The sequence below is a fragment of the Oryctolagus cuniculus genome, chromosome 19 (genome assembly GCF_964237555.1).
Source record: "Oryctolagus cuniculus chromosome 19, mOryCun1.1, whole genome shotgun sequence".
Lineage (NCBI taxonomy): Eukaryota > Metazoa > Chordata > Mammalia > Lagomorpha > Leporidae > Oryctolagus > Oryctolagus cuniculus.
The window spans coordinates 16,710,178-16,735,035 of record NC_091450.1 but is presented as its reverse complement, the minus strand read 5'-3'; the positions used below and the strand labels follow the sequence as shown (position 1 = coordinate 16,735,035).

The 24,858-nt window shown below is 47.7% G+C and overlaps 1 protein-coding gene across 1 annotated transcript in view; it reads left to right on the top strand.

Annotated features, from left to right (window-relative positions):
* The first annotated feature begins 538 nt into the window (after nt 1–538).
* OTOA (otoancorin) overlaps nt 539–24,858 on the top strand; it is a 68,118-nt gene continuing 43,798 nt past the window's right edge. Inside the window, exons 1-12 of the mRNA XM_051847916.2 lie at nt 539–662; nt 981–1,009; nt 1,103–1,133; nt 1,240–1,267; nt 2,925–3,012; nt 5,920–6,051; nt 9,775–10,010; nt 13,251–13,354; nt 18,274–18,374; nt 21,061–21,207; nt 22,617–22,635; nt 23,839–23,984. Of these exons, the coding sequence (XP_051703876.2) occupies nt 572–662; nt 981–1,009; nt 1,103–1,133; nt 1,240–1,267; nt 2,925–3,012; nt 5,920–6,051; nt 9,775–10,010; nt 13,251–13,354; nt 18,274–18,374; nt 21,061–21,207; nt 22,617–22,635; nt 23,839–23,984 (1,152 nt within the window). The 5' untranslated portion in view covers nt 539–571. The remainder of the gene's footprint in view (nt 663–980; nt 1,010–1,102; nt 1,134–1,239; nt 1,268–2,924; nt 3,013–5,919; nt 6,052–9,774; nt 10,011–13,250; nt 13,355–18,273; nt 18,375–21,060; nt 21,208–22,616; nt 22,636–23,838; nt 23,985–24,858) is intronic.

The window sequence follows — 24,858 nt, the reverse complement described above, 5'->3', positions numbered from 1 at the left end:
TGGTGGTAAGAATATAAACAGGCCATTGTAGTAACCAAGGAGATGGTTGCATCTTATACTAGGGTAGGGGTTCAGATGGAGTAAAACAGATGAGACTTAAACATTATTTTCTAAAAACTTAACGAATTCTGTGTCTGCTTGTCCTTTTCTTTTGTTCTTAAATATATTTGTAAAATAAACAAACAAATAAATAAATAAATAAATAAACAAACTTGGGGGCCAGCGCTGTGGCGCAGTGGGTTAAAGCCCTGGCCTGAGGCACCAACATCCCATATGGGTGCCGGTTCTAGTCCCAGCTGCTCCTCTTCCAATCCAGCTCTCTGCTGTGGCCTGGGAAAGCAGTGGAGGATGGTCCAAGTCCTTGGGCCCCTGCACCCACGTGGGAGACCCAGAGGAGGTTCCTGGCTCCTGGCTTCGGATCAGCGCAGCTCCATCTGGGGAGTGAACCAGCGGATGGAAAACCTTTTTCTCTGTCTCTACCTCTCTCTGTAACTCTGTCTTTCAAATAAATAAATCTTAAAAAAAATAAACCTGATCACTTCACTTCTGTGCTTGAATCAATTACAGGAGAATGTCCCAGGAACCTACAATGTACTGCCTTTTCCTGTTCCTTTTTCTGAGCCATGGAGTGGCAAGTCATAGAGCTCCCAATACCAGACAGGGTAAGTCCTGGGGGAGGAATCACCCTCCTGGGTTTCCACACATCTTACAGATGTAGTGGGATAAATCAACTCAGGTACATGATGCTTTATGGTATCCTGGCGCGCACGCGCACGCGCGCGTGTGTGTGTGTGTGTAATTTTCAAGATTATTCTGATGGGATTTTTCAAACCAGGGCTTTCTCACAACACAGATATAATTAAAATTCACTAAAAATTTCCTTCCAGTGACTTTTTGTAGTCTCTTCTCATAACTCATAATTGGATTTCTGAAGGTCAGACAATTCAATCCTGATGATACATTCCATGGCTTTCTTACAGATTTGCATCCATTGTTACAAAAAATGGCGGTGAGTATTCCATTTTCCTTTCATCAGAATCCCCTGCACTGGAACTGCCAACTTTTGAATGTTATACTTGATGTTATCTCCTTTGCCTCTTAGGAAGAAATAATACAGGGAAGCTATCTGAATGGTAATGCCCCACATGATGTCTTCTAAGAATTTCAAACAGAATGGAGCTGTGATCTCTCTGGAATGGTTCCCTTTTAAGTTGTCTTTTCATTTTATTCCCACTGTAGCCTTGCTGGATCTCATACAGTTTCAAAGGTAACCCACTCTGGGGAGGGGAGAGGGGTGGGCTAGGCTTTTAATGAAGATTCTTAATGGAAGTCTCTTAATTGTAGAAAGTAACATACATTCGTGCACACCACGAACAAATGTCAATCAATGCAAAAGTGAAGTCGACATTGGTTACAGTCATTCCCCCTCTGCTCTAACATACGAGCCAAAACTTACCAAGTGCTCACTCTGTAGCAGACATGTTTCTAAGTGCTTGGTGCACAGAAGCACATCTAATTCTCACAAGTGCCCCCTGGTATAGGTCCCGTTGTTATTCCCTTGGGCAGAACAGTGACACTGAGGCACAGAGTGGGAGAATTGAGGCCCCACAACCAGGAAGTGTGGAGCTGATCTGTAGACCCAGCGCCTGGCTCTGGGACCCATTCCCCTCACTGCCTGTGTTACCCGCTGCATTCAGGCCTGTGTTAGCCACGCGGAATGTGGCACAGGGAGTTGTGGAAAGGCCAGTCTTAACAAGTGGTTCTAACATGATGAGGACCATGAAGGAGAAGAGATGGGGGCTCCATGACGGGGACACATGCTTACAGGAAAGAGATCTTTAAAATAATCCTGTCCTTGAGGTAACTCCAATGGATGGATAACTGGGGTATATATATTTTTTCAGGTTAAACATTTATGTAATTAACTAGTTAATTAGTCTACTCATCTATTTATTTGCAACAAAAATAGGACTAATAAAGGCTTTTTGTGAGTGTTGACTATGTTTGGACCCTGTTTTAAGCATTTTGCATGTGTGAATGAATTCCATCCTACCATTGTTAGCCATATTTCACAAAAAGGGGACACCCGGGCACAAGAAAATTCATCAAATTACCTAAGGCTGTACAACTGAGTGTTAGAGCCCAAGTTCAAATCCGGATTTGCAGCCCACATCCTTTTGTTTTTTTTTTAAAGATATTATTTATTTTATTTGAGAGTTAGAGTTACAGACAGTGAGAGGGAGAGACAGAGAGAAAGGTCTTCCTTCTGTTGGTTCATTCCCCAAATGGCCGCAACAGCCAGAGCTGTGCTGATCCAAAGCCAGGAGCCAGGAGCTTCTTCCTGGTCTCCCGCGTGGGTGCAGGGGCCCAAGGACCTATGCCATCCTCTACTGCTTTCCCAGTAGAGGCTTTCCCAGGCCACAGCAGAGAGCTGGATTGGAAGAGGAGCAGCCGGGACTAGAACCAGTTCCCATATGGGATGCCGGTGCTGCAGGCAGAGGATTAACCTACTGTGCCAAGGCGCTGGCCCCAGCCCACATTCTTAGAAATGCTATTCTACCCTCTTGTAGGATACACTGCATCTTTGTTTTTAGATCTTATGGGAAAAATGCCTTTCCAAGTCAGTCTGTTTGGACTTTATCAGCCCTGGTGTGTTGATATGGGAGTTAGAATATTGTGCCTGGCTCAGATATTGGTAACTGTCTTTAAGAGAATGGGATCAAGACAGATTCCTAGATTTGGAAACTCCCCTACCACTGTCCCACTGTTAATAACCTCCTACTTGCAAGCATTGGATTCCTAGCATCCCCGGCCCAATCCCAGCATCCTCTCTGAGTTCCTGTCCCCTGGATACGCAGCTAGTGTGGCACCACTTGTAGCAGAACCTGTCATCGTGACGCTCTCCCTTCTGTCTTCAACTGAAGCGCCCACGTCTGGACGGCAGACCTGTCCCACAGAGTGCTGGCCTATCTGCATTCACGGAATGTTGCCTTCACCATCCCCAGCCTGCAGGTGTGTACCCGAGCCCCACCCATGTGTTTCCTCTCAGTGCCCACGGATTGCACACGCAAAGGCTAGGTAGGTTGGAGAAGTGGGTTGGGTGTGGAGACTGCCTTCACTCCCACAAAGGAAAGAGTTCTTCCCACTTTTTCTTGAAACATGATACAAGCTCTTTGGTCTTTCATTTTTCCACCTGTGATGGAGCCAAGATGTGTTCGTGTACAGGACGAGATGCCAAGTCACAGCAGCTCAAGCAATGTAGTGGGTGTTTTTTCTCATGGAAGAGTCTGACCTAAGTGGAAGAGTCAGAGAGGAGGGAGCAGCTCTGCCTCCCAAAGCCATTCAGAAGCCCGAGTTTCTTTTATTTTCTTGCTCTCTCACCCCTTAGAAGGCTGTTGCCCTCGCGGTTGATACTCTGCATCTGTTCCCCAAAGCCGGGGAGGGGTTGGTGGGAGGAGGAAATGAGGGGCGAGCCTTTCTCTTCTAAGGATGTGACTTGCGCAAGCTACTGCTCAGCTTCCATTGGGTCACCTGCCATACCCGTTACTATGGCTGAAAAGGATAATGGGAGGGTGGATGTTTGGATATAACTGTCAGTCTTTCAGGCATGGGTCTAGGAAATATTTTTCACCCTTTTAACTCTACTCTGGGGAAGACAACAGCACAGCATGTTGGTAGGTAGCAACGGATATATGCCTCAAGGAGCAGTAGGGCTTAGTGGGGACTGTGGCAAACTGGATAGCACATGCCTTTTCAGCATGACCACTGTGGTACGTTGTGTCTTTACCATTACACTGTGACTAGCACAGATAATTAAGGAAATATTAATTCAGCATTCAAAAACTATTATCTGGTGCATTCATTAATGAATGAATAAGGTTCCAATATATGTTTTTGTTGTTTCCATTTTTACTTATTTTTTTTAAATACTTATTTATTGGTTGGAAAGGCAGAGTTACAGAGAGAGAGGGAGAGATAGAGGCATACAGAGATTTTCCATCCACTGGTTCACTCCCTAAATGGCCCTAACTACTGGCCCTTTGTCCTGGTCTCCCACATGGGTGGCAGGGGCCCAGACATTTGGGCCATCTTCTGCTGCTTTCCCAAGCATATTATCTGGGAGCTGGATTGCAAGTGGAGCAGGTGGGACTCAGACTGGCACTCATATGGGATGTGAGCATCACAGGGGGCAACTTTACTCACTATGCAGATTTTTATACCCATGTTTTAATGAAAACAAAAATACCAGCCAACATTCATGACATAACTCCATTCAGAGAGCTGGTTGTTTGCCATTTACTAAGATACCCACTAGCTGAAGGTGGCCGTGAGCCTCACGTGCACCTGCTTTCCTGCTGTTCATCAGTTATGCCAACCTAAAGATAAATGGCGTCTGCCCTGATCTCTCTAGCCTTAAGGGCTCTTGTGAGCTGTATCTATTTTAACCTGGTGAGAAGATTCACTACTTCTCTTCCAATGTATGTATTCCTTGGTCCATTTAATATCTACCTGTTTAGCACCTATATTCTTCTAGGCACAGTTCTAGATATTAAAGACTTAGCGAAGAACAAAACAGTTATGGTATTACCCATGTGGACCCTTCATTCTAGGGGGGAGACACTAAATAAATCATTTGTCAACTCATTCCATATAGTGAATAATGGCTAGCACTATTGACTACTTATTGTGTGCTAGGCACCACTGAAAACATTTTACTCACTTACTTAATCAAAAGAACCCTACCTGGTAAGTCCTACTATGACATCCATGTTTCAGATGAGAAAAACGAGGTACAAGAGGTAGTGTTGCCAATTTAATTTTTTTTTTTAAAATTAATTTCATTTGAAAAGCAAAGACACACACACACAGAGAGAGAGAGAGAGAGAGAGAGAGTTAGATCTGCCATCCTCTGGCTCATTCCCCAAAAGTCTGCAACAGCCAAGGGTGGGCCAAGCCAAAGCCAGGAACCCATAAGTCAGTCCGGGTCTCCCATTTAGGAGGGATCCAAGTACTTGAGCCATCATCCGCAGTGTTGCCATCTTAACAAGTAAAAATACAAGGTGTCCAGATCAGTTTGAATTTCAGATAAAAATAAGTAACTTTAAAAATGCAAGTCTCAAATATAGCATGGGATGTACTTGTACTAAAAATAGACTCATTTATGTGACATTTGAACATAAGTGGGTATCAGTATTTTACCTGCCAAGCCTAGTTAAGTAACTTGTCCAAGGTTGCAGAGCCAGGAAGTGTCAAAGTAGAGATTTGCACAGGGGTTCTCTGGTTCTAGATGCCCCCTCTTGCCCATGACACTACACTGTGCTGCCTTTGTCAGTCTAAGCAAGATTTGGAAAGCAAGTCCCCAGGCAGCAGAGGGAGTCTCTTGCAGGAGGAGTTGCTGACCTCTCGCTATGCCCTGGAGGGAATGCCACGGACAGTTCATCTCTTCCACCTGCATTTTACCCTTGTGCTGACAGTGTGGGTTTGAGGAGCAGCACCATGGGGAAGGGTTGGGGGATGCAGTAAATGTTCTGGGCAGGGACCATCTGCTCCGACCTTGAAGTTTCCATCACCTGCAGGGATCAGGCAGCCCATGGCTGCTGGGTCTGGGGCGAGAAGGAGAGTCATTTCAGTGGGCAGCTGCCACCGGCTTGCTGACAGTCATCTGAGAGAGGATGCACAGCCAGTGGTGGTCAATCTTGGCATCTCCCAAGAGAATTTGAAAATCCAGACTCTGCAGTGAATTCCCTGACTTTTCTATGTCGGCAGCCAAAGAAACATTTTGGACTGGCCAAACCAAATCCATCTGTAGGCTGCTGACTTGGGGTCTCTCTGCAGGGACTAACAGGGGAGTAGACCCGGTTGCTGGCCATGGTGCTGACTGCATACTTCTCGCCTGCTCTTCCAATACCCTATGTCCAGGCAGCCATGGAAAACCACCTGGAGCGGCGCTTGTACGAGCCCCAGAAGCTGCTGGAGGACCTGAGGAATACTGACGTCCAGCAGTTCCGCACAGCCATGAAATGCATCTTGGAGGACAAGAAGCACCACTTGGTGGGCGTTCTCAGCATCCCAGCAGTAGGGACGTCCAGGGCCAGACAGTCTTTGCTGAATTGATCCCGAGCCAAGCCAGGGCCCTTCTTTATCTCTTCCTTCCTTCTTCCACTCTCAGCCCCCTGGGAGTTTTAGGACCTAGATTTTCTCACACGTTTTCTCCAAAATTCAAATGAAGAGCTTTGCCATTCACATTCATGTAGGTACTATGAAGTGCAGGATGCTGAGGCTCTTTGGAGAGTTTAGTTCAGTGAACATCCATGATCAAGTGCCATGCACCAATGGACTTAGAACACTGTGCCTGCCCTCAAAGAGCATTGTCCTTGCAGGGGAGACAAAAAGCAGAAACATATAACCACCATAATATGAGGTGAGTGATATAAGACAATCACAAAGCAAAGACTCTAAGATCCACAAAGTCCTTGGGACCCACACAGTTGAGGTTTAAATTTTATTTGAGGGACATGAACTGGTGTCCATATGGGTTGCCAGCATTGCAGGTGGCAACTGATCCCATTATGCCACAATGCTGGTTCCACATTTAACTATTTTTTAATGTTTATTGCATTTATTTTTATCTTCTTGAAAGGGCAACAGATAGGTTGAGATGGATAGATATATAAATAGATAGACAGATAGATCTTCCTTCCATTGGTTCATTCCCCAAATGCCTGAAACAGTCAGGGCTGGGCCAGGCCAAAGCCAGGAGTGCAGAACTCCAGCCAGGTCTCTCACATGAGTGGCTAGGGTACAGGCACTTGAGCCATCGTCTGCTGCCTCCCAGCATGCATTAGCAGGAAGCTGGATCAGAAGCAGACTTGATCTAGGCACTCCTATATGGGATGCAGTGTCCCAAGTAGAGTCTTAACATGTTGTGCCACAACGCCTTCCCACACCATTTAAGTATTTTAATAATCACATACTTATTTTAATGTCTATTATTAAAATATGACAAATGGATCAAGCCAATTTGGTAAAGATATAATGTTTCAAGGTGAAATAAATTTGTTTTTTTTTAAACACTGAGTTTAAAGGAAAATAGGAAGTAAATATTAGCACAGGCAGTGCACAGAGGGGACCAGGGGGCTGTGAACTTGGTGTTGCTCAGTGTTCATTGAGCGTCTACTCTGTGTGTGAGCGTTCTGAGGCAATGGTCAGCTGTTTCTGTGAAGGGCTGGACAGTAGATGCTTAGGTTTTGCAGGCCACACCTCCTCTATCACAATGACTCAGTTCTTTCTTGGCAGCATGAAAGTAGCCGTAAGTGACATGTAAATGAACACATGTAAAATGTGTTTCGAAACTTTGATTTGCAAAAACGGATGGTGGGCCACAGTTTGCTGATTGTTCTATGGGTTAATATGTCCGGTTTGGGTCCTGTGCAGGTTAAAGAAAAGAATAAGAATCTTACCACATTCCAATGAGGAAACTGGGGCTTGGAGAGGGGTAGGAACTTCAGGCTCCACGGCTTGAAAGTGGTACATCTGAGGTTGGAACCTGGGCTCCTGGCTCCAGCTGTGAGCTCTTCTGGCAACTGGTGAGGCTCATGGGTCCATTCTCAGAATGTTTTAAAATCTGTAGACAAAGCACAAAGGATTCCAAAGGAAGCCAGTTGTATGGGAAAAAAAGTGTTCCTCAAAATATATACACACATTATGTGCTGATGCTTTTTTCCCCCCAAAGATTTATTTTATTTTATTTGAAAGGCAGAGCGACAGAGATACAGGGAGAGATAGAGATCTTCCTTCTGTTGGTTGAGTCCCCAAATAGTAGTGATGGTCGGGGCTGGGCCTGGAACTCCATCTGGGTTTCTCACATGGGTGGCAGGGGCCCAAATACTCAGTCCATCTCAGCTGCTTTCCCAGGCACAGTAGCAGGGAGCTGGATCGGAAGTGCAGCACTGGTGACTAGAACCAGTCTGGGATGTTGGTATCGCAGGTTGCAGCTTAACCCTTTGCTTAACCCTCCTTGAACACACTCAGTAAAGGAACTTAGCGGCAGGTGTAGTGACGTCTGCAACTTTGAGGACATGTTGAATGTCGGCAGGATTTCAGCTCTGCAACAAGTGTGACGGGTTATGAAAGCGTCTGTGATTTCCACCTGTGACAGACTTAATGCTCCTCCATCATCGTTGTGCCTCAGTGCCTGCCTTCACTGCCCAGTGTCAGTTCTAGGGTACGGCAAGTGAAGATGCAGCTTTTCCACAATATTCACTGACACGCTACATTCTTTTTTTTAAATTATTTTATTTTATTTTATTTTATTGACAGGCAGAGTGGACAGTGAGAGAGAGAGACAGAGAGAAAGGTCTTCCTTTTGCCATTGGTTCACCCTCCAATGGCCTCCAATGGCCGCCGTGGCCGGCGCGCTGCGGCCAGTGCACCACGCTGATCCGAAGCCAGGAGCCAGGTGCTTCTCCTGGTCTCCCATGCGGGAGCAGGGCCCAAGCACTTGGGCCATCCTCCACTGCACTCCCTGGCCACAGCAGAGAGCTGGCCTGGAAGAGGGGCAACCGGGACAGAATCCGGCGCCCCGACCGGGACTAGAACCTGGTGTGCCGGCGCCGCAAGGTGGAGGATTAGCCTAGTAAGCCACGGCGCCGGCCTACATTCTCTCTTAAGGCCTCTACTTGGGAACCCTAAGTGCACTTTTAGCTACTACACTGTTCAGACACTCACAGTGAACGATGGAAGTTGTCAGCATTCCAGGGTTCTGTGGTCCAAAGGACTCTTTCACCACCTACCTGTATCTCTCTCCTTCCTGTGTTTCCATATCTTCTAGGTATTGGGTGCTCTGCTGTGCTTGTGGTTGGGGTCTCATGTACTTTCCTGGCTCAGTCTTGCATGTGTATTAGACTCAGCTACCTGGGTTCCACTTGGACCAATTAAATCAGATTCAAGATAGAAATGCAGGAATCAGTACTTTAAAAAAGCACTGGGGCCGGTGCTGTGGCGCAGTGGGTAAAACTGCCACCTGCAGCGCCGGCATCCCATATTGGTGCTGGTTCAAGTCCCAGCTGCTCCACTGCTGATCCAGCTCTCTGCTATGGCCTGGGAAAGCAGTAGAAGACAGCCCAAGTCTTTGGGCCCATGTACCTGAATGCAAGGCCTAGAAGAAGCTCCTGGCTCCTGGCTCCTGGCTTCAGATCAGCTCAGCTCTGGCCGTTGCGGCCATCTGGGGAATGAACCAGTGGATGGAAGACCTCTCTCTCTCTCTCTCTGCCTCTACCTCTCTGTAACTCTGCCTTTCAAATAAATAAATAAATCTTAAAAAAAAAAAAAAAAGCCCCAAAGGCCGTGCAGCCAGAGTTCAGAACCCGGGGCTTGGAGGAAGGGCAGGCACACAAGCATTTTTCGTGAATCACAGTTCAGTTCGAGATGACCTGGGAGCACACAGTGGAGGGGATGGGGGATGTGATTCGAAGTTGGAAGTTGGAGGGGGTCAGAGAAGACTTCATTATGGAGGTCATTGAGCTTGCCTTTGAGGAAGGAGAAGGGCAGGAACAGTCGCAGTGTATCTGGAGAGTGCCGTGGTGGGTGGATCAGGCAAAAGCCTTGACTTTGTTCTGCAGGTAGGTGATGGAACGTTCTAGAAGCTTCTATACAGCAGCATAGCATTCAACAGGCATCCCGAATGTCCCCACAGGTGCACTGCGTGGTTCCTCTCAGGGTTTCCAAATTGGGAGATGGTTCTCAGGGTGACGTTAGCGCCCTTCCTTCCTTTAGGACCTGAAGGACGTTGTTATCGACTTGGGGGAGATTCGGGAGCAAGCCTTGCAGAGCCCCGGCGTGAACCGCAGCCTGCTTCTCATCACGCTGGAGAGGTGCTTCCAGGTGCTGAACCCCCTGGAGTGCGTGCAGATCCTGGCAAAGGTGCTCAGGGGGTCCCCGGGGAGCTTGCTGCAGCCGGACATCGCAGAGCGGCTGCCGCGAGGCCTGCGCGAGGACGCCTTTAAGAACCTGTGAGTGCTTCCTCCCTCCTCCCTCACTGCACACACCGTCCCCCAGGGGGCGCTGCGGGAGCTCCAGCGGGAGACCCCTCGCACAGGGGAGACAGGCAGGCTGGGGTTCCTGAGCGAGTTCTGTAGCAAAAACTTAGGATCCGTTGCATCAAGGGACGGTTAGATTGGCCGGCGCCGCAGCTCACTAGGCTAATCCTCCGCCTGTGGCGCCAGCACCCCAGGTTCTAGTCCCGGTTGGGGCGCTGGATTCTGTCCCGGTTGCTCCTCTTCCAAGCCAGCTCTCTGCTGTGGCCAGGGAGTGCAGTGGAGGATGGCCCAAGTACTTGGGTCCTGCACCCCATGGGAGACCAGGAGAAGCACCTGGCTCCTGCCTTCGGATCGGTGCAGCGCACCGGCCATAGCAGCCATTTGGGGGATGAACCAACGGAAAAGGAAGACCTTTCTCTCTGTCTCTCTCTCTCCCTGTCTAACTCTGCCTGTCAAAAAAAAAAAAAAAAAAAAAAAAAAAAAAAAAAAAAAAAGGGACGGTTGGATTAAAATTGACTCCCAAATTTCAGCCATTCTGGTACCATCGTAATGATTTATTTATTTTTTTTTTACCATTATCTTATTACAACCTGCACTGTGATTTACTTTATGCTTTTTTATTTTATAGCAACTCATTCTGTTTACTAAGATACTTACTGTCTAAAAATGATTTAATTTATTAGAGAGAGAGAGAGAGAGAGAGAGAGAATATCTCCCACTGGTTCACTCTCCAATGCCTACACAGCAAGGGCTGGGCCAGGCCAAAGATAGGATCCCGGAACTCCATCTAGGTCTCCCCCATGGGTGGCAGTGACCCAGTCATGTGAGCAATCACCTGCTGCCTCCCAGGGTGCACATTAGCAGGAAGCTGGATTGGAAGTGAGGGGGGAGCTCCTGGCTGGTGGCTTCAGCCGGGACCAGCCCCTGCAGTTGCAGGGATCTGGGGAGTGCACCAGTGAATGAAATATGGATCTCTAGCTTTCAAACAAATAAGCTGGGAACAGAAAAAAGAAAAGGAAGGAAAACAGTGACCAGAAGCCACGCAGGTGCGGATCTCAAGTGCGGATCTCAAGCTCTGGGACTTCGGGGCGGCCAGAGCCATGAGCCAGCTGCGCTGCTATTCTTTGTAAATTACCTGGTCCCAGGATTTGTGTGATAGCAACAGAAAATGGAGTCAGACAGGCACGAATCCCATTCACAAGGGCTCTACCTGTATGATTCAATCAATCCCCACCTGCCAAGGACGTCACCTCAGTGTATTAGGATTCCAGCACAGGCCGGTGCCGCGGCTCACTAGGCTAATCCTCTGCCTTGTGGCGCCGGCACACCAGGTTCTATTCCCGGTCAGGGCGCCGGATTCTGTCCCGGTTGCTCCTCTTCCAGGCCAGCTCTCTGCTGTGGCCAGGGAGTGCAGTGGAGGATGGCCCAAGTGCTTGGGCCCTGCACCCCATGGGAGACCGGGATAAGTACCTGGCTCCTGGCTTCGGATCAGCGCGGTGCCCCGGCCGCAGCCCACTGGCCGCGGCGGCCATTGGAGGGTGAACCAACGGCAAAGGAAGACCTTTCTTTCTGTCTCCTCTCTCTCACTGTCCACTCTGCCTGTCAAATAAATAAATAAATAAATAAAGGATTCCAGCACAAGAGTTTTGGGAAGACACACATACTCAGTGCACAGCACCAAGGCTCTGAGCCTGGGGCCTCCTTGCTGAAAAAAGGAGCTGGGTGTGGGTGCAAGACGCAGCGGCACCCAACTGAGCCTGCCTCCTGGAGGGACGGCAGAGGGATGGGTAGAGCACTGAAGTACCAGGACTTTGCTCCTTTTTTTTTTTTCTTTTTAATTATTTGAGAGAGTGCGAGAGAGCTCTTCCGCCCACTGGTTCACTCCTTAAATGCCTGCAACTGTTGAGGCTGGGGGCTGAAGCCAGGAGCTGGGTGCTCCATCTAAGTCTCCCACCAAGGTAGCAGGAACCAAACTACCTGGGCTGTCATTTGCTACCTCCCAGGTTCTGGATCAGCAGGGAGCTGCAATTGGAGGCTGGAGTCAGAGCTCTGGACTGAAGCCCAGGCACTCTGATAATGGTACTTGGCTGCCCTAACCCTTGGATGAGGAGTTGGACGGAGCGGGTGGAGGGATCGCCACTGGGTGAAGTTTTCTGTTCACTGCTTATCTGATTGCATCCACACCGTCTTGAGCCTAAAAGGGAATTCATAAAAGACAAAAGGTGGAAACAACCTAAACGTCCGTTAGGGGCTGAATGGATAAACGGAATATAGTCTATCCATATAATCTGGCCATAAAAAGGAATGAAGTACTGACACATGCTTCATTTTGCAGGAACCTAGAAAACACTGTGCCAAGTGAGAGAAGCCAGACACAGAGGCTACCTCATGTCTGACTCCATTTGTTTGAAATGTCCACAATGGGCCTATCTCCAGAGATAGAAAATAGGCTACTGGTTTTGAGGAATTGGGGAGACTGGGGGGGGGAGTTGTGGAGTGATAGCTAAGAGTATGGGGTTTCTTTCTAGGTGCTTAAAACATTCTAAAGTTGATTGTGATGACTGTTACATAGCTCTGAGAATACAATGAAAACTGTTGGATTTCTTTTTTTTTTTAAAGCTTTTATTTATTTATTTGAGAGTCAGAGTTACAGCCAAAGAGAGGGGGAGAGAGAGAAAGAGAGAGAGGTCTTCCATCCTCTGGTTCACTCCCGCAAATGGCCCCAATGGCCGGAGCTGAGCCAATCCGCAGCCAGAAGTCAGGTGCTTCTTCCAGTTCTCCCACACGTGTGAAGGTCCAAGCACTTGGGCCATTTTCCACTGCTTTCTCAGGCCATAAACAGAGAGCTGGATCGGAAGAGGAGCAGCCAGGATTCAAACCGGTATCCATATGGGATGCTTGTGCCACAGGCAGAGGCTTAGCCTGCCCCTTGGATTTTATTCTTTAAATGGGTGAATTGTAGAGTGTATGAATTATATCTCAATAAAGCTGTTACCATTTTTTTTAAAAAAAGGACCAAGAGGTGAGGAAATATAAAACAGTATGTCCAGACCCTACTTTGGAAGAAGAAAAATGAGAAAAATAGCCACTTAGAACAAGGGGTGGGAAGGCTTTCAGCGGGAGACAGCTGTGGGCGTATCTGCTGTTTGCCTGCCCTTTTAAACGGCCTCTACCTGTTCCTTACTAACCGATGTCCCTGTTTGTGTCATCTAGCTCTGCAGTGTTCAAAGATCTCTATGACCAAATCTCGGCTCATTCCCAGAGAGCCCTCTACTCCTGGATGAGTGGGGTTTTACAGACATACTCCAACTGCACAGGTGAGCAGGTGCTGGGCGGGGGGGGGGGGGGGGGGGGAGGAGGGAGGTCACCTTTGTGGGGAGGTCTGCCCTGGAAAGAGACACTTTTTGTCTCTGAAAACTGGGGTTGGAGTTCATTGTCTCTTATGTTTTTATTTTTTTTTTAACCACCTGCTTCCTTCACTTCCAAAAAGGGTTGATTGATGTGACCTATGAACTAAAACACATACCCCAGAGCAGGTGTTTGGTGTAGCGGTTAAGTCGCTGCTTGGGGCACCCATATCCCATATTGAAACGCCTGGGTTCAAGTCCCAGCTTCTCTCTCCATTCCAGCTTCTGCTAACGCACACCTTGGGGGGCAGCAGGTGTTGGCTTAAGTGGCTGAGTCCCTGCCACCCACTTGAGTGACTCATATGGAGTTCCAGGCTCCTGGCTTCCTTCTGGCTCAGCCCTGGTGGTTGTGGGCACTTGGGGAGTGAACCAGTAGATTGGAGATATCGCTCTGTCATTTCTATCTCTCTGCCTTTCAAATAAATAAATAAATACATAATTTCAAAAACCACATACCCATTTCATCAAAGCACTTTTGACATATTGAAGTCTCTCAAATAAGTAGGCACCAGTATCTTACAATCAATGGTGTGGCCTAGATTCTTAGGCTTGTCTTAAATTTGCTGAGAAGCTTTAGATTAGAGTTCAAGTTCAAAATCCATATTAAAATATCTGCATCGAAGCAGGACAAGATGGTTTTATTAGAACATCTAGGCAATAAAGGGCAGGAATTTAGCTGTGAGCTCTCTAGCAACGAAAGCAGAAAGATGTCAGGATTCATTTATTTGACAGATGTCTGTTTTTTAACCCACTTATGTCGTTGAGTAGTCAAATTCATAGAGGCAGAAATTAGAATGATGGTAGGTTCCAGTTTTGCCAGGTGATAAGAGTTCTGGCGATGGATGGTGGCCATGGTTGTGTAACAGGGAGAACATACTTAATGCCACTGAACGACGCAAGGAGAAGTGGGTAAGATGGGAAGTTTTATGTTTTGTGCATTTTACCACAGTTGAAAAAAGGAAAGCGATGGAAGAGAATGGCTCTGTAGATTAGTAATGCTAGCAATTTCTCAGATGGCATCGACTTCTTCAATGTTTAATGCCAGGAACATAAACTGAATAGACTTTTAAACACTTTTAAAAAAAGGCCATTGTGTGTCAACAGCTGAGAATATAGAGGGAAGAAAAGAGACAGTCTTTGCTCTCATGGATCTGTTGGTTTACTGAGAGAGAGGGAGAGGGTAGGATGGGGGGAGAGAGAATTTATACAATGGTAGCTGCTATGAAGAAAATAAATTTGATAAATGCCTTGGAAAGGGTCACTACTGTAGGCTAGACTAAAATATTTAGCTCTTGGCAAATGGCCACTATTAAATAATTTAGGCTTTGTGAGCCTAAAATCTCTGTGTCAATTCTTCAACTCTGAAGTCTCAGCCCAAAGCTGCCAGAGACAACAGATGAATAGGCATGACTGTGTCCCAATACAACTTTACCTATGGCCACTGAAACTCAAAACTCAGATCATTTTCACATGTCACCAAATCTTCTTTTGATTTTTACTTTCAACAGTTTAAAAATATAAAAACCCTTCCTGGCTCACAGACCATATTAAAAACCAGGTAGTGGGCTGGGGTTGGCCCACAGGTTATGGTTTGCCAACACTTGAATGGAGAAATCAGGAGACCTGTTGAGCAGGTGACATTTGAATTAAGACCACAATGGGGAGAGGGAATCTGTCTGGGGAGGCTCTGGAGAGAGGGCATCCTAGGCACAAAGACCAGCATATGCAAAGGCCCTGAGGTGGGAATGAGCTTGGTGTATCAGGGAAGCATAAAGGAAGCCAGTGGGGTTAGAGTTTGGGGGGTGCCAATCAATCTTTTTCCAGGAATTGGAATTATTTTTTTAAAGATTTATTTCATTTATTTGGAAGACAGAGTTACACAGAGAGGTAGAGACAGAGAGAGGTCTTCCATCTGCTGCTTTACTCCCCAGTTGGCAGCAATGGCTGGAGCTGTGCCGATCCGAAGCCAGGAGCCAGGAGCTTCCTCCGGGTCTCCCACGTGGATGCAGGGGCCCAAGGAGTTGGGCCATCTTCTACTGCTTTCCCAGGCCATAGCAGAGAGCTGGATCAGAAGAGGAGCAGCCAGGACTAGAACCGGTGCCCATTTGGGATGGCGGTGCTTCAGGCCAGGGCGTTAACCCGCTGCACCACAGTGCTGGTCCCAGGAATTGGAATTAAGTTGAGATTTGTGTATCAGGAATGTTAAACAATGTAATGAGTGTGGGGCATCATTTCTTCCTGTCTGATCAGGGGAATTCTGCCTGCAATAGCTGGGCCAGATGGAAGTAAAGAGACTGGAACTCATCTTATGAGTCTCACACAGGTGGCTGGGACCCTGCTGCTTAGGCCATCACCTGCTGCCTCCCAGGATCTGCATTAGCAGGAAGCTAGAATGGAGAGGGAAGCCGGGACTCAAACCCAGGCAGTTCAGTGTGGGATGCGGGTGTCCCAGGCAGTAGCTTAACCTCTCCGCCAGTGCCTGCCCCAGGAATCTGAACCTCACACTGTGTAACCCTGAGAAAGTCACTTGGCTTCTACACTTGGCTGTGTCTTTATTGGCAGAGTTTAATTCCTTTTCAACAGAAGTGAATGAAAATGCACTATGTTCGGATTTCTTTAAAGTTGTATTTTATTTATTTGAAAGAGTTACAGAGAGAGAGACAGAGACAGAGACAGAGAGACAGACAGGTCTTCTATCTGCTGAGTCACTCCCCAATTAGCTGAAACGGCTGCAGCTGAGCCCATCCGAAGCTAGGAGCCAGGAGCCAGGAGCTTCCTCCAAGTCTCCCACATGGGTGCAGGTGCCCAAGCACTTGGGACAACCTCAGCTGCTTTCCCAGGTGCATTAGCAGGGAGCTGGATCAGAAGTGGGGCAGCCAGAACTCTGAACCGGCACCCATATAGGATGTTGGCACTGCAGGCTGGGGCTTTAACCTGCTGTGCCAGAGCGCTGGCCACTCTATTTGGATCTTTAAAGATTTATTTTTTTCATGAATGTCCCTTGAGGTAATGTGGAAATACTTTGTTAAAAATGTCCCAAGCCTTGGGACCATTGCTTTGCAGAAATATAGTCCATGCTCAATAAGTAGTTAAAAAAAATGAACATCTTGGAGCAGGTGTTTGGCATGGTGGTTAAGCCGCTAGTTTGGATGCCCATATCCCATATCAGAGTGCCTGGTTTCGAGTCCTGGCTCCACTTCAGATTTCAGCTTCCTGTTAATGTGCATCCTGGGAGACAGCAGGTCAGTGCTCGGATACTTAGGTCCTTGGCACCCACACAGGAAGCCTCGTTGAGTTCCTGGCATGGCTCAGCCCTGGCTGTTCTGGGCAGCTGGGTAGTAAACCAGTAGATGGAAGACCTCTGTAGCTTTTTCTCTGTCTCTCAACTAAATAAAAATAAAAAAATAAAATTTTTAAAGTGAACAATCCTTGTTGGTTCTTGGTGAATTTTTTAATTCCTCTCCTTGAATTTTGTAGCTCTCAAGCCATGTTTTCCTCCAATAGCCAAGTTGAATGTTGCGAGTGCCCATCCAGGCGCTTAGCCCTGCCTCTCTGATTCCTGGGGCTGGAGGCACTCAGGTGTTCCTGTGAAGCAGGCCACCTAATAGCTGTGGTCCCCATCTTGTTGGCACCAGTCATCGCCTGCGGTTTCTGGAAACCGAATCACCGCACCCTGCAAATGCATCCATTTAGCTTCATCTCCCCCAGTGCCACCAGCACAACGTCGTATGTACACGTCTTTTTCTGAAGGGCTGGGGGCAGTGGTGGCCAGCTCTTGCTCAGAGAAACTTGAATTTGGATCCTTCTTACAAGTCCCACTGACATTTCACTGACGGAGAATTGTAAAGACCAGAGCAGAGCGACAAGGAGGGCCCTCTGGGAATCCAGAGTGGAGAGCAGTTTCTTCTGGCTCAGTAATCTGTCATATTCTTGAAGGTAGGAGCTGGATGCAGAAGGTCAAGGCCCTTAAGGCATTCTAAGTGGTCAACGGGGCCCATGGAGGCAAAGATTTGGAGAATGTCGAAGGTTCATCTGGGGAAGTTCAAGTACTTTGGTTTAGTTCCAGGTAGGATAACATGGTGATAATGAGTAAAGATGGTATTCATTATTAGTGCCAGTAAGAAAAGAAAGTCAAACGTATTTCAAGTGGCCAAATCACTTTGTAACTAGTTGAACTAAAAAAAAAACTCTATATTTTGTGGTTTTAGATATTAAAAAGTAATCTGCATTTCTAGCAAATTCTCAAGCACTGCTGATATTGCTCGTCCAGGAACCATACCGTTGAGTAACAAAGTCTCATATGGCAGTGGAGAGGGCACCTGTGATCACTGCCCAGGTATAGCATAGCGACTCACAGGGAGGCTCCTAATAAATGGTTATGGAATGAATTAATACAAGAAAGAGGTCCTGATTTGAAAGGTGCTTGTTTACTATCCCATTCCAGTATCAAGGTTTTTCATTTACTTAATTACTTTATTTATTTATTTATTTTTTGACAGGCAGAGTTAGACAGGGAGAGAGAGAGACAGAGAGAAAGCTCTTCCTTCCATTGGTTCACCCCCCAAATGGCTGCCACGGCCGGCACGCTGCACCGATCCTAAGCCAGGAGCCAGGTGCTTCTCCTGGTCTCCCATGCACTTGGGCCATCCTCCACTGCCTTCCCGGGCCACAGCAGAGAGCTGGCCTGGAAGAGGAGCAACCGGGACAGAATCCAGCACCCCAACCGAGACTAGAACCTGGGGTGCTGGCACCGCAGGCGGAGGATTAGCCTAGTGAGCCGTGGCACCAGCCCATTTATTTAATTACTAATCTGTTATTTTTTTTTTTAGATGACTCTGTTTCATGGGTCAGTGCAGAAAACTTATGGATTTTGGGCAGATACATGGTTCACCTGTCATTTGAAGAAATCACGAGAATTAGTCCTATAGAAGTAAGTTGGAGAAATATATTTATATGTTCCTGTTACTAGTACATTTAGAGTAAGGTGTATTCTAGATTTCCAGCATTCAGTCTGCCAGCCAAGGTGCCCTGGACATCGTACATCTGCCTCAGCCCAACATATCTTGAGCCTCTAAATAAAACTCTTGGAACAAGGCCTGAAGTGGTCAGTCAGAGGATTGCATCCTAGTGTAGAAGAGCTGAGAACAGAGAAAAGAGAATTGTGGGCAGCCCAGAAAGCTCTGATGTGAACAAACATGATATAAAGGGAAGGTTGGCTGAGAACCCAACATCGTTTAAGGGCATTTTTGTACTCAAGAAAGACCAAGGATAATGGCTATCAAATTTCTGGTACTTGGAAGCATGGAGCCAGAACAAAAGCAGCGTGGATTAATAGCTACTTCTTTTTTTAGCTATTCTATCAATAGCTACTTCAGCACCAACAATGATTAGATTTTAACTCTAGAGTTTACAATGGAGAAATGTGCATGGTCTAAGGTTTACTTGGTTTGTTAGTCAACCTGTTTCTTTCCTTCTCCTGATGTTGACCCAATGACATGAGATTCCTTCTGAAATGCCAACCTAGAGGCATCCACCAAGAGCTTGGGGCTTGCCCTCAACTTTTCAAAAGTCATACGAGGGTACTTCCAAATGTTCTCAGACAGGAACTGGCCCCCAGTTAAGTTGCCACCTGCATTGCCAGCATCCCAAATCAGAGAGCCAGTTCAAACCCTGGTTCCTCCCATTCTGATCCAGCTCCCTGCTACTGTGCCTGAGAATGCAGCGAGAGGTGGCCCAAAATCTCTGGGCCCCTTCACCCATGTGGGAGACCCAGATGGAGTTCCTCATTCCTGGCTTTGGCTTGGCCCAGTTTGAGCTGTTGTGGCCATTTGGGAGTGAACCAGCAGATAAAAGATTTTCTTTTCTCTGTTTCTCCCTTTCTGCCACTCTCTGTTTTTCAAATGAATGAATGAATGAAGAAATAAAAATAAATCTTTAATAAAAGTTCTTGAGAAAATGAAAAGATAAAAATTTTATTTGGGTGCAAAATTTTTTTAAATCCATGTACAGCATTTTTTTTTTCACAATAAGCATTTTCCGCAAACTTTTTTTGAAGACCCCTTGTATCTATAGACTTCAAAATTTGGGCACTAAAATAAGCTTATCTGTTTTTTAAAAATATGGTTATCTTCTTTCTTTAAAAAAAGACTTAATTATGTATTTGAAAGGCAGAGTTGGCTGGAGCTGCGGCTCAATAGGCTAATCCTCTGCCTGCGGCGCCGGCACCCCGGGTTCTAGTCCCGGTCGGGGTGCTGGATTCTGTCCCGGTTGCTCCTCTTCCAGGCCAGCTCTCTGCTGTGGCCCGGGAGTGCAGTGGAGGATGGCCCAAGTGCTTGGGCCCTGCACCCACATGGGAGACCAGGAGAAGCACCCGGCTCCTGGCTTCAGATCAGCGCGATGCGCCGGCTGCAGCATGTCGGCCACGGCGGCCATTGGAGGGTGAACCAACAGCAAAAAGGAAGACCTTTCTCTCTCTCTCACTATCTACTCTGCCTGTCAAAAAAAAAAAAAAAAAAAAAAAAAAAGAGAGAGATCTTCCATCTACTGCTTTACTCTCCAAATGGTCACAATGGCTGGAGTTGGGCCAGTCTGAAGCCAGGAGCCAGGAGCTTCTTCCAGGAATTGATTTTTCTGTGAATTTTTTGAAGTACCCTGGTATGAGTCCTTTCTCCTGGCCAGGGAAAGGTGTTTGTCTCAGACGATTGCCTCTTTCAAGGACCAGTCGACCCACTAAGTTCTGGTTAGTATAAAACTAAGAGGCAGAACTAGCTCCTTTATTTTACCCAGGGAGCTGGGAGTATTTCAAACATCTTCCAGTGTTTCTAACCCTCTGTCCTGGGATTAACCCTGTATTTACTCTGCCAATGTTGAGTGATGTTCAGAAGTAGACAGAGGTTAGAAGTGGAGAATGCTGGGTCCCTGGGGGGAATTCCTAAGATCTAGCATCCGTTTGTAATTTTTCATCATCTAACAATGTAGAGAAGAGAGGGGAAGCCACAGGGTGCCAATACCAAGAGGGAACTTTGTGTGGCTAAGGATACAACCTACAGAAGAGAGATGACTTTATGAGCTCCTGGAAGCACAGTGTTCAATAGTGCATCGAAAGAACAGAATGCAAAGTCTGTTAGAAATACAAGGGCAGATGGGTCCAGGCCTCACAGAAGATGTCAATGCGACACTTCTGGGCATGCAGGCAAAAAGGGACTAAGAATATAGAGAAACTGGTTAGCATAGATAATAAAGTTGGATGTAGATGCCAGGCTTTGTGGCTTTGTGTCTTCCAGAGAGCATACACTCTTCTCATGCCTGATGGCCGTGCATAAACTCACTCATCTCTTCAAAAATAATTCTGATTGCTCAAAGCAGAAAATTCGTGCACCACATTCTCTGACCTCAGTCCAACAAGTCTGGAAGGAAATGTGCATAGATTAGATTCCAAGGAGCTCAACTTGGGGAGTGTTAAAAAAGCAATACTCGGCTAAATGGCCACCTGGTTGAAGACCACCAAGAGACAGTGACAATGACAGTTGGTGGCACATCCCATTGTGGGGGGTGGGCCACAGCACAGACCACCATGATGGGGCCACACCGGGCCACTTCTGCCTCTTCCCCACCAGATCGGGCTGTTTATCAGCTATGACAACGCCACGAAGCAGCTGGACACAGTCTATGACATCACGCCCCAGCTGGCCCAAGCGTTTTTGGGAAGGATCGGCTCGTCCAGCTTTGACATGAGGAATACCTCTACCATCCACAGGCAAGGGGTGTGGGCTCCGGGGCACTCCCAAGAGGCAATCAGAACACCAGCTTCCTCTGAGGTGCAAAAGACCTTGGGAGGGAAGGGAGATGGCTGGGCTCCTTCTGTGAACAGACCCACATCACCGTTGGCAGGGGTCTTGAAAGGGGGCATCCCCCGGTACAGAACCTTAACAGATGCTAATTCCAGCTCCCAGCATGCAGCATTTTAAATCCTCAGGATTGGGTCTCTTCCAAGGTGAAAGAGTAATTTCCATTCGATTGAGGCAAGTGTTGGCAAGTGCTTTTTCTGGTGAAAAAAAAAAAATTGAAATCTGTGCTTAGTAGTTTCATAATGTGCATTTTCCACAGGCTTTTTTGGAAGTGCCCTAATATGTGTGGGCTTCAATTATTTTTTTTTTTTTGCATTAGAAGAAACTTATCTTTTAATTCCATTTTCCACAAACTTTTTAAAAGAAAGATTTATTTATTTATTTGTTTGAAAGGCAGAGTTACAGAGAGGCAGAGGTAGAGAGAGAGGTCTTCCATTTGCTGGTTCACTCCCCAGATGGCCATGATGGCTGGAGCTGATTGGATCCAAAGCCAGGAGCCAGGAGCTTCTTCCGGGTCTCCTATGTGGGGGCAGGAGCCCAAGGAGTCCACTGCTTTCCCAAGCACATTAGCAGGGGGCTGGATCTGCCATAGCAGAGAGCTGGATAGGAAGCGGAGCAGCCAGGACTCAAACCAGTGCCCATATGAGCTACTGGCACTGCAGGCAGTGGCTTTACCTGCTACACCACAGCGCTGGCTCCTCCATGAACTTTTTGAAGTAAACCGTTACATCTTGGGGGCGTCAGGCAGGGTTTAAATGGCAGAGGGAGGGAGTGCACAGTGCAGGAGGGGAGCACTGTTCAGCCATCTTCTCTCCGGTCTCACACTGCTCCTGCGGGTGGCATCACCATAGCACTCTGAGTATTTTCAAACCTTGAGGGAGTGCACTCACAGAAAGTGATCACACCTCCTTCTCCTATTCCTAGTGGTTTTCTTCCCTGAGCATGGCCCCTGGTTTTCTACAGAGTGAGCCTTTTGGAGTTTAATCCTGGCTCTGCTTCTTAACAACATGTGAGACCTTGGCTATGTCACATCTCCTCTCTGAGCCTCTTTTTTTTCCATCTGTAAAATGGGAGGTAAGAACCTGCCTGCCTCATGGAGGTGGAGTTAGCACACCCGGCATGCAGGAAGTGCTCAGGAACTGTCCTTTTCTTTTATAATTCATTTTTAATTAAAAATAACAATCGTACGTATCCATGGATGTCTTCATCATGGAATGGCTAAATCAGGCTGGTTCCCAAATGCATGACCTCACTTATCATTTCTTTTCGTGGTGAGAACAGATACAATCCAGTCTCGTAGTAGCGATTTTTCAAGTATGTGATAGCATTTACTGTTGTCACTATGTTGGGAGATGGATCTCCACTCATTCTTCCTGTCTAAACGGAACTGTGACAAACGTGGCTCCAGCCGGGCCTCTGGGGACCGCCATTCTACTCTTGTTCTGTGTGCTCCTTGTTTTTGGCTTCCACGTGTCCTTGAAGTCCCGCGGTAGTTATGTGCCCGGCTTATTTCACTTAGCGTGATGTCCCCCTAGTTCAGTCGAGCCATCACAAATGACGGGGTTTCCTCCTCCTCCTTCTGTTTGAAGCTGATGCTGTGAATAGCATCCCACTGCACGTCCCACCACGGTTTCTCCCTCCGTTCACGGACACCGCTCTTGTGAACACGTGTTTATTAACACTCAGCTTTCACTTCTCCTGCGTGCTTTCCTCTGCGTTAAGCAGATGTTTGTCTTTAGCATCAGACCCACCTTCAAATCCTCTCCCTGCCCTGGACATGTCAGGCTGTGTCGCGATGCCTTTCTGACAGGGTGGAGCTTGGCCGACAGCGGTCGGCCTCCTGGTCCTGGTCCAGCCATCCTGCATCCGATAGTCTTCGTGCTAATTCCAAGAACATCATTCGCAGATGGGCACTCAGCATCCACCAGCAATGATGTGAATCAGCTGTCCTGCCTCTGACCATTTGAATTTCACAGCCGTCATTCTCTCACTGATCACGTTCATCAGGGTATGCTGTGATGAACGAAGCAAACCTCCCATTTATTAAGGCTCACGGAACAACTGGGTGCAGCAGCCTTGCAGGGACACTAATTAGTTTCCGGCAGGTCACACATCTCATAGAACTGGACTTCAAATGCCAGTTGCCTGAATCCATGCTCTTAACCACTAGGTGTACTTGTATTGCTCCCAGCTAGAACAAGGTTTAAATCCCATCTCTGCCTCCTGTGTTTTTTCTCCTTCTGGAAGCATCCTCGAAATACGGTGGAAAATGAGTAGTTTGCTGCAGCTGACCCAACACCCTCCTTTCCTATGCCTGGTCCATGGTCCAGGAGGAGGGGTGGCATAGTTACCCTGGGCAAGTCACTTGATCTCACCGAGTCTCAGTTTTCCCATCTGTGAAATGGGGCTAATGAGCGCCTCTATCTTGTAAGGCTGTGGTAAGGCCAACGTGTAATACTGGGTAAGTGGTGTATTAGGACCATGGCACCGTTGGTTTGGCCTGGGAAGTGGGTGTGGTTTGCCCCCCCACCCCGAGCCCCTCACCAGCACCCCTGGTTTTCTCACACAGGCTGGGGCTGCTGGTTTGTTTCTATGATGACCTGGAGTCGCTGGACGCTGCCATGGCCCAAGTCCTCCTTTACCAGATGATCAAGTGCAGCCGCCTGAGGGGCTTCCAGGCTGGTGTTCAGCAGGTACGGACGGAGTGCGAGGCCTCACAATCCAGAGAAGCGGGGGAGCACAGCTTGGCTTGGCTTTCCAGAAGGGACACGTGGCGTTAGCCAGGACCTAAACCCCGCCGCAGCAGAGGGGGTCTCAAATACTGGGACAAATGCAGCCTGGGAAGAAAAAAAAATAATAATAATAAATAAAAGCACAGGAAAAAACCCTGGACAGATCAAAACTCACAGCAGCTCTTCTGATGCTGAGTCGGGAGGTGTGCGGTGAGGCCCGAGGCTCTGCCCGTCCAGCCGGCTGCCGCGCGGGCTGCTGAGCTGGCTCTGTGTCCCTGACGGGCCCTGCCAGCTTCCTGTCCCAGAGAGCCGGATGTCATCAGTCTGGGCGTGGCCTGGGCATTCCACGTTGCTGATGCTTTCAGGGGGAACCCAATGCAGCCAGGATGGAGAGCCCCAGACTGGGGGTATTCACTGGGTGCCCAGACCGGGCAGCTGGAGAAATTAGCAAACGCAGACTGTGTCTTGCTGCCCCCCACTTCCACCTCTCTCTTCTTTCTTCTAGTCAAGTCCCAGTTCTGCTCCCCTTCCCTTCACTTCTTTTGGTCCTTTTCAGTTAAAAAAAAGAAGTTTTTTATGGGGCTGGAATAGTGGTGCAGGGGGTTAAGCCACAGTGTGGGATTTCGGCATCCCTATATGAACGCTGCTTCGAGACCCAGCTGCTCCACTTCTGATCCTGGTCTGTGCTAATGCACCTGGGAAAGCAGCAGAGGATGGCCCAAGTGCTTGGGTCCCTGCCACCCATATGGGAGAACTGAGTGGAGTTCCAGGCTCCTGGCTTTGGCCTGGCCCAGCCCTAGCAGTTGTGGCCATTTGGGGAGTGAACCAGTGGATA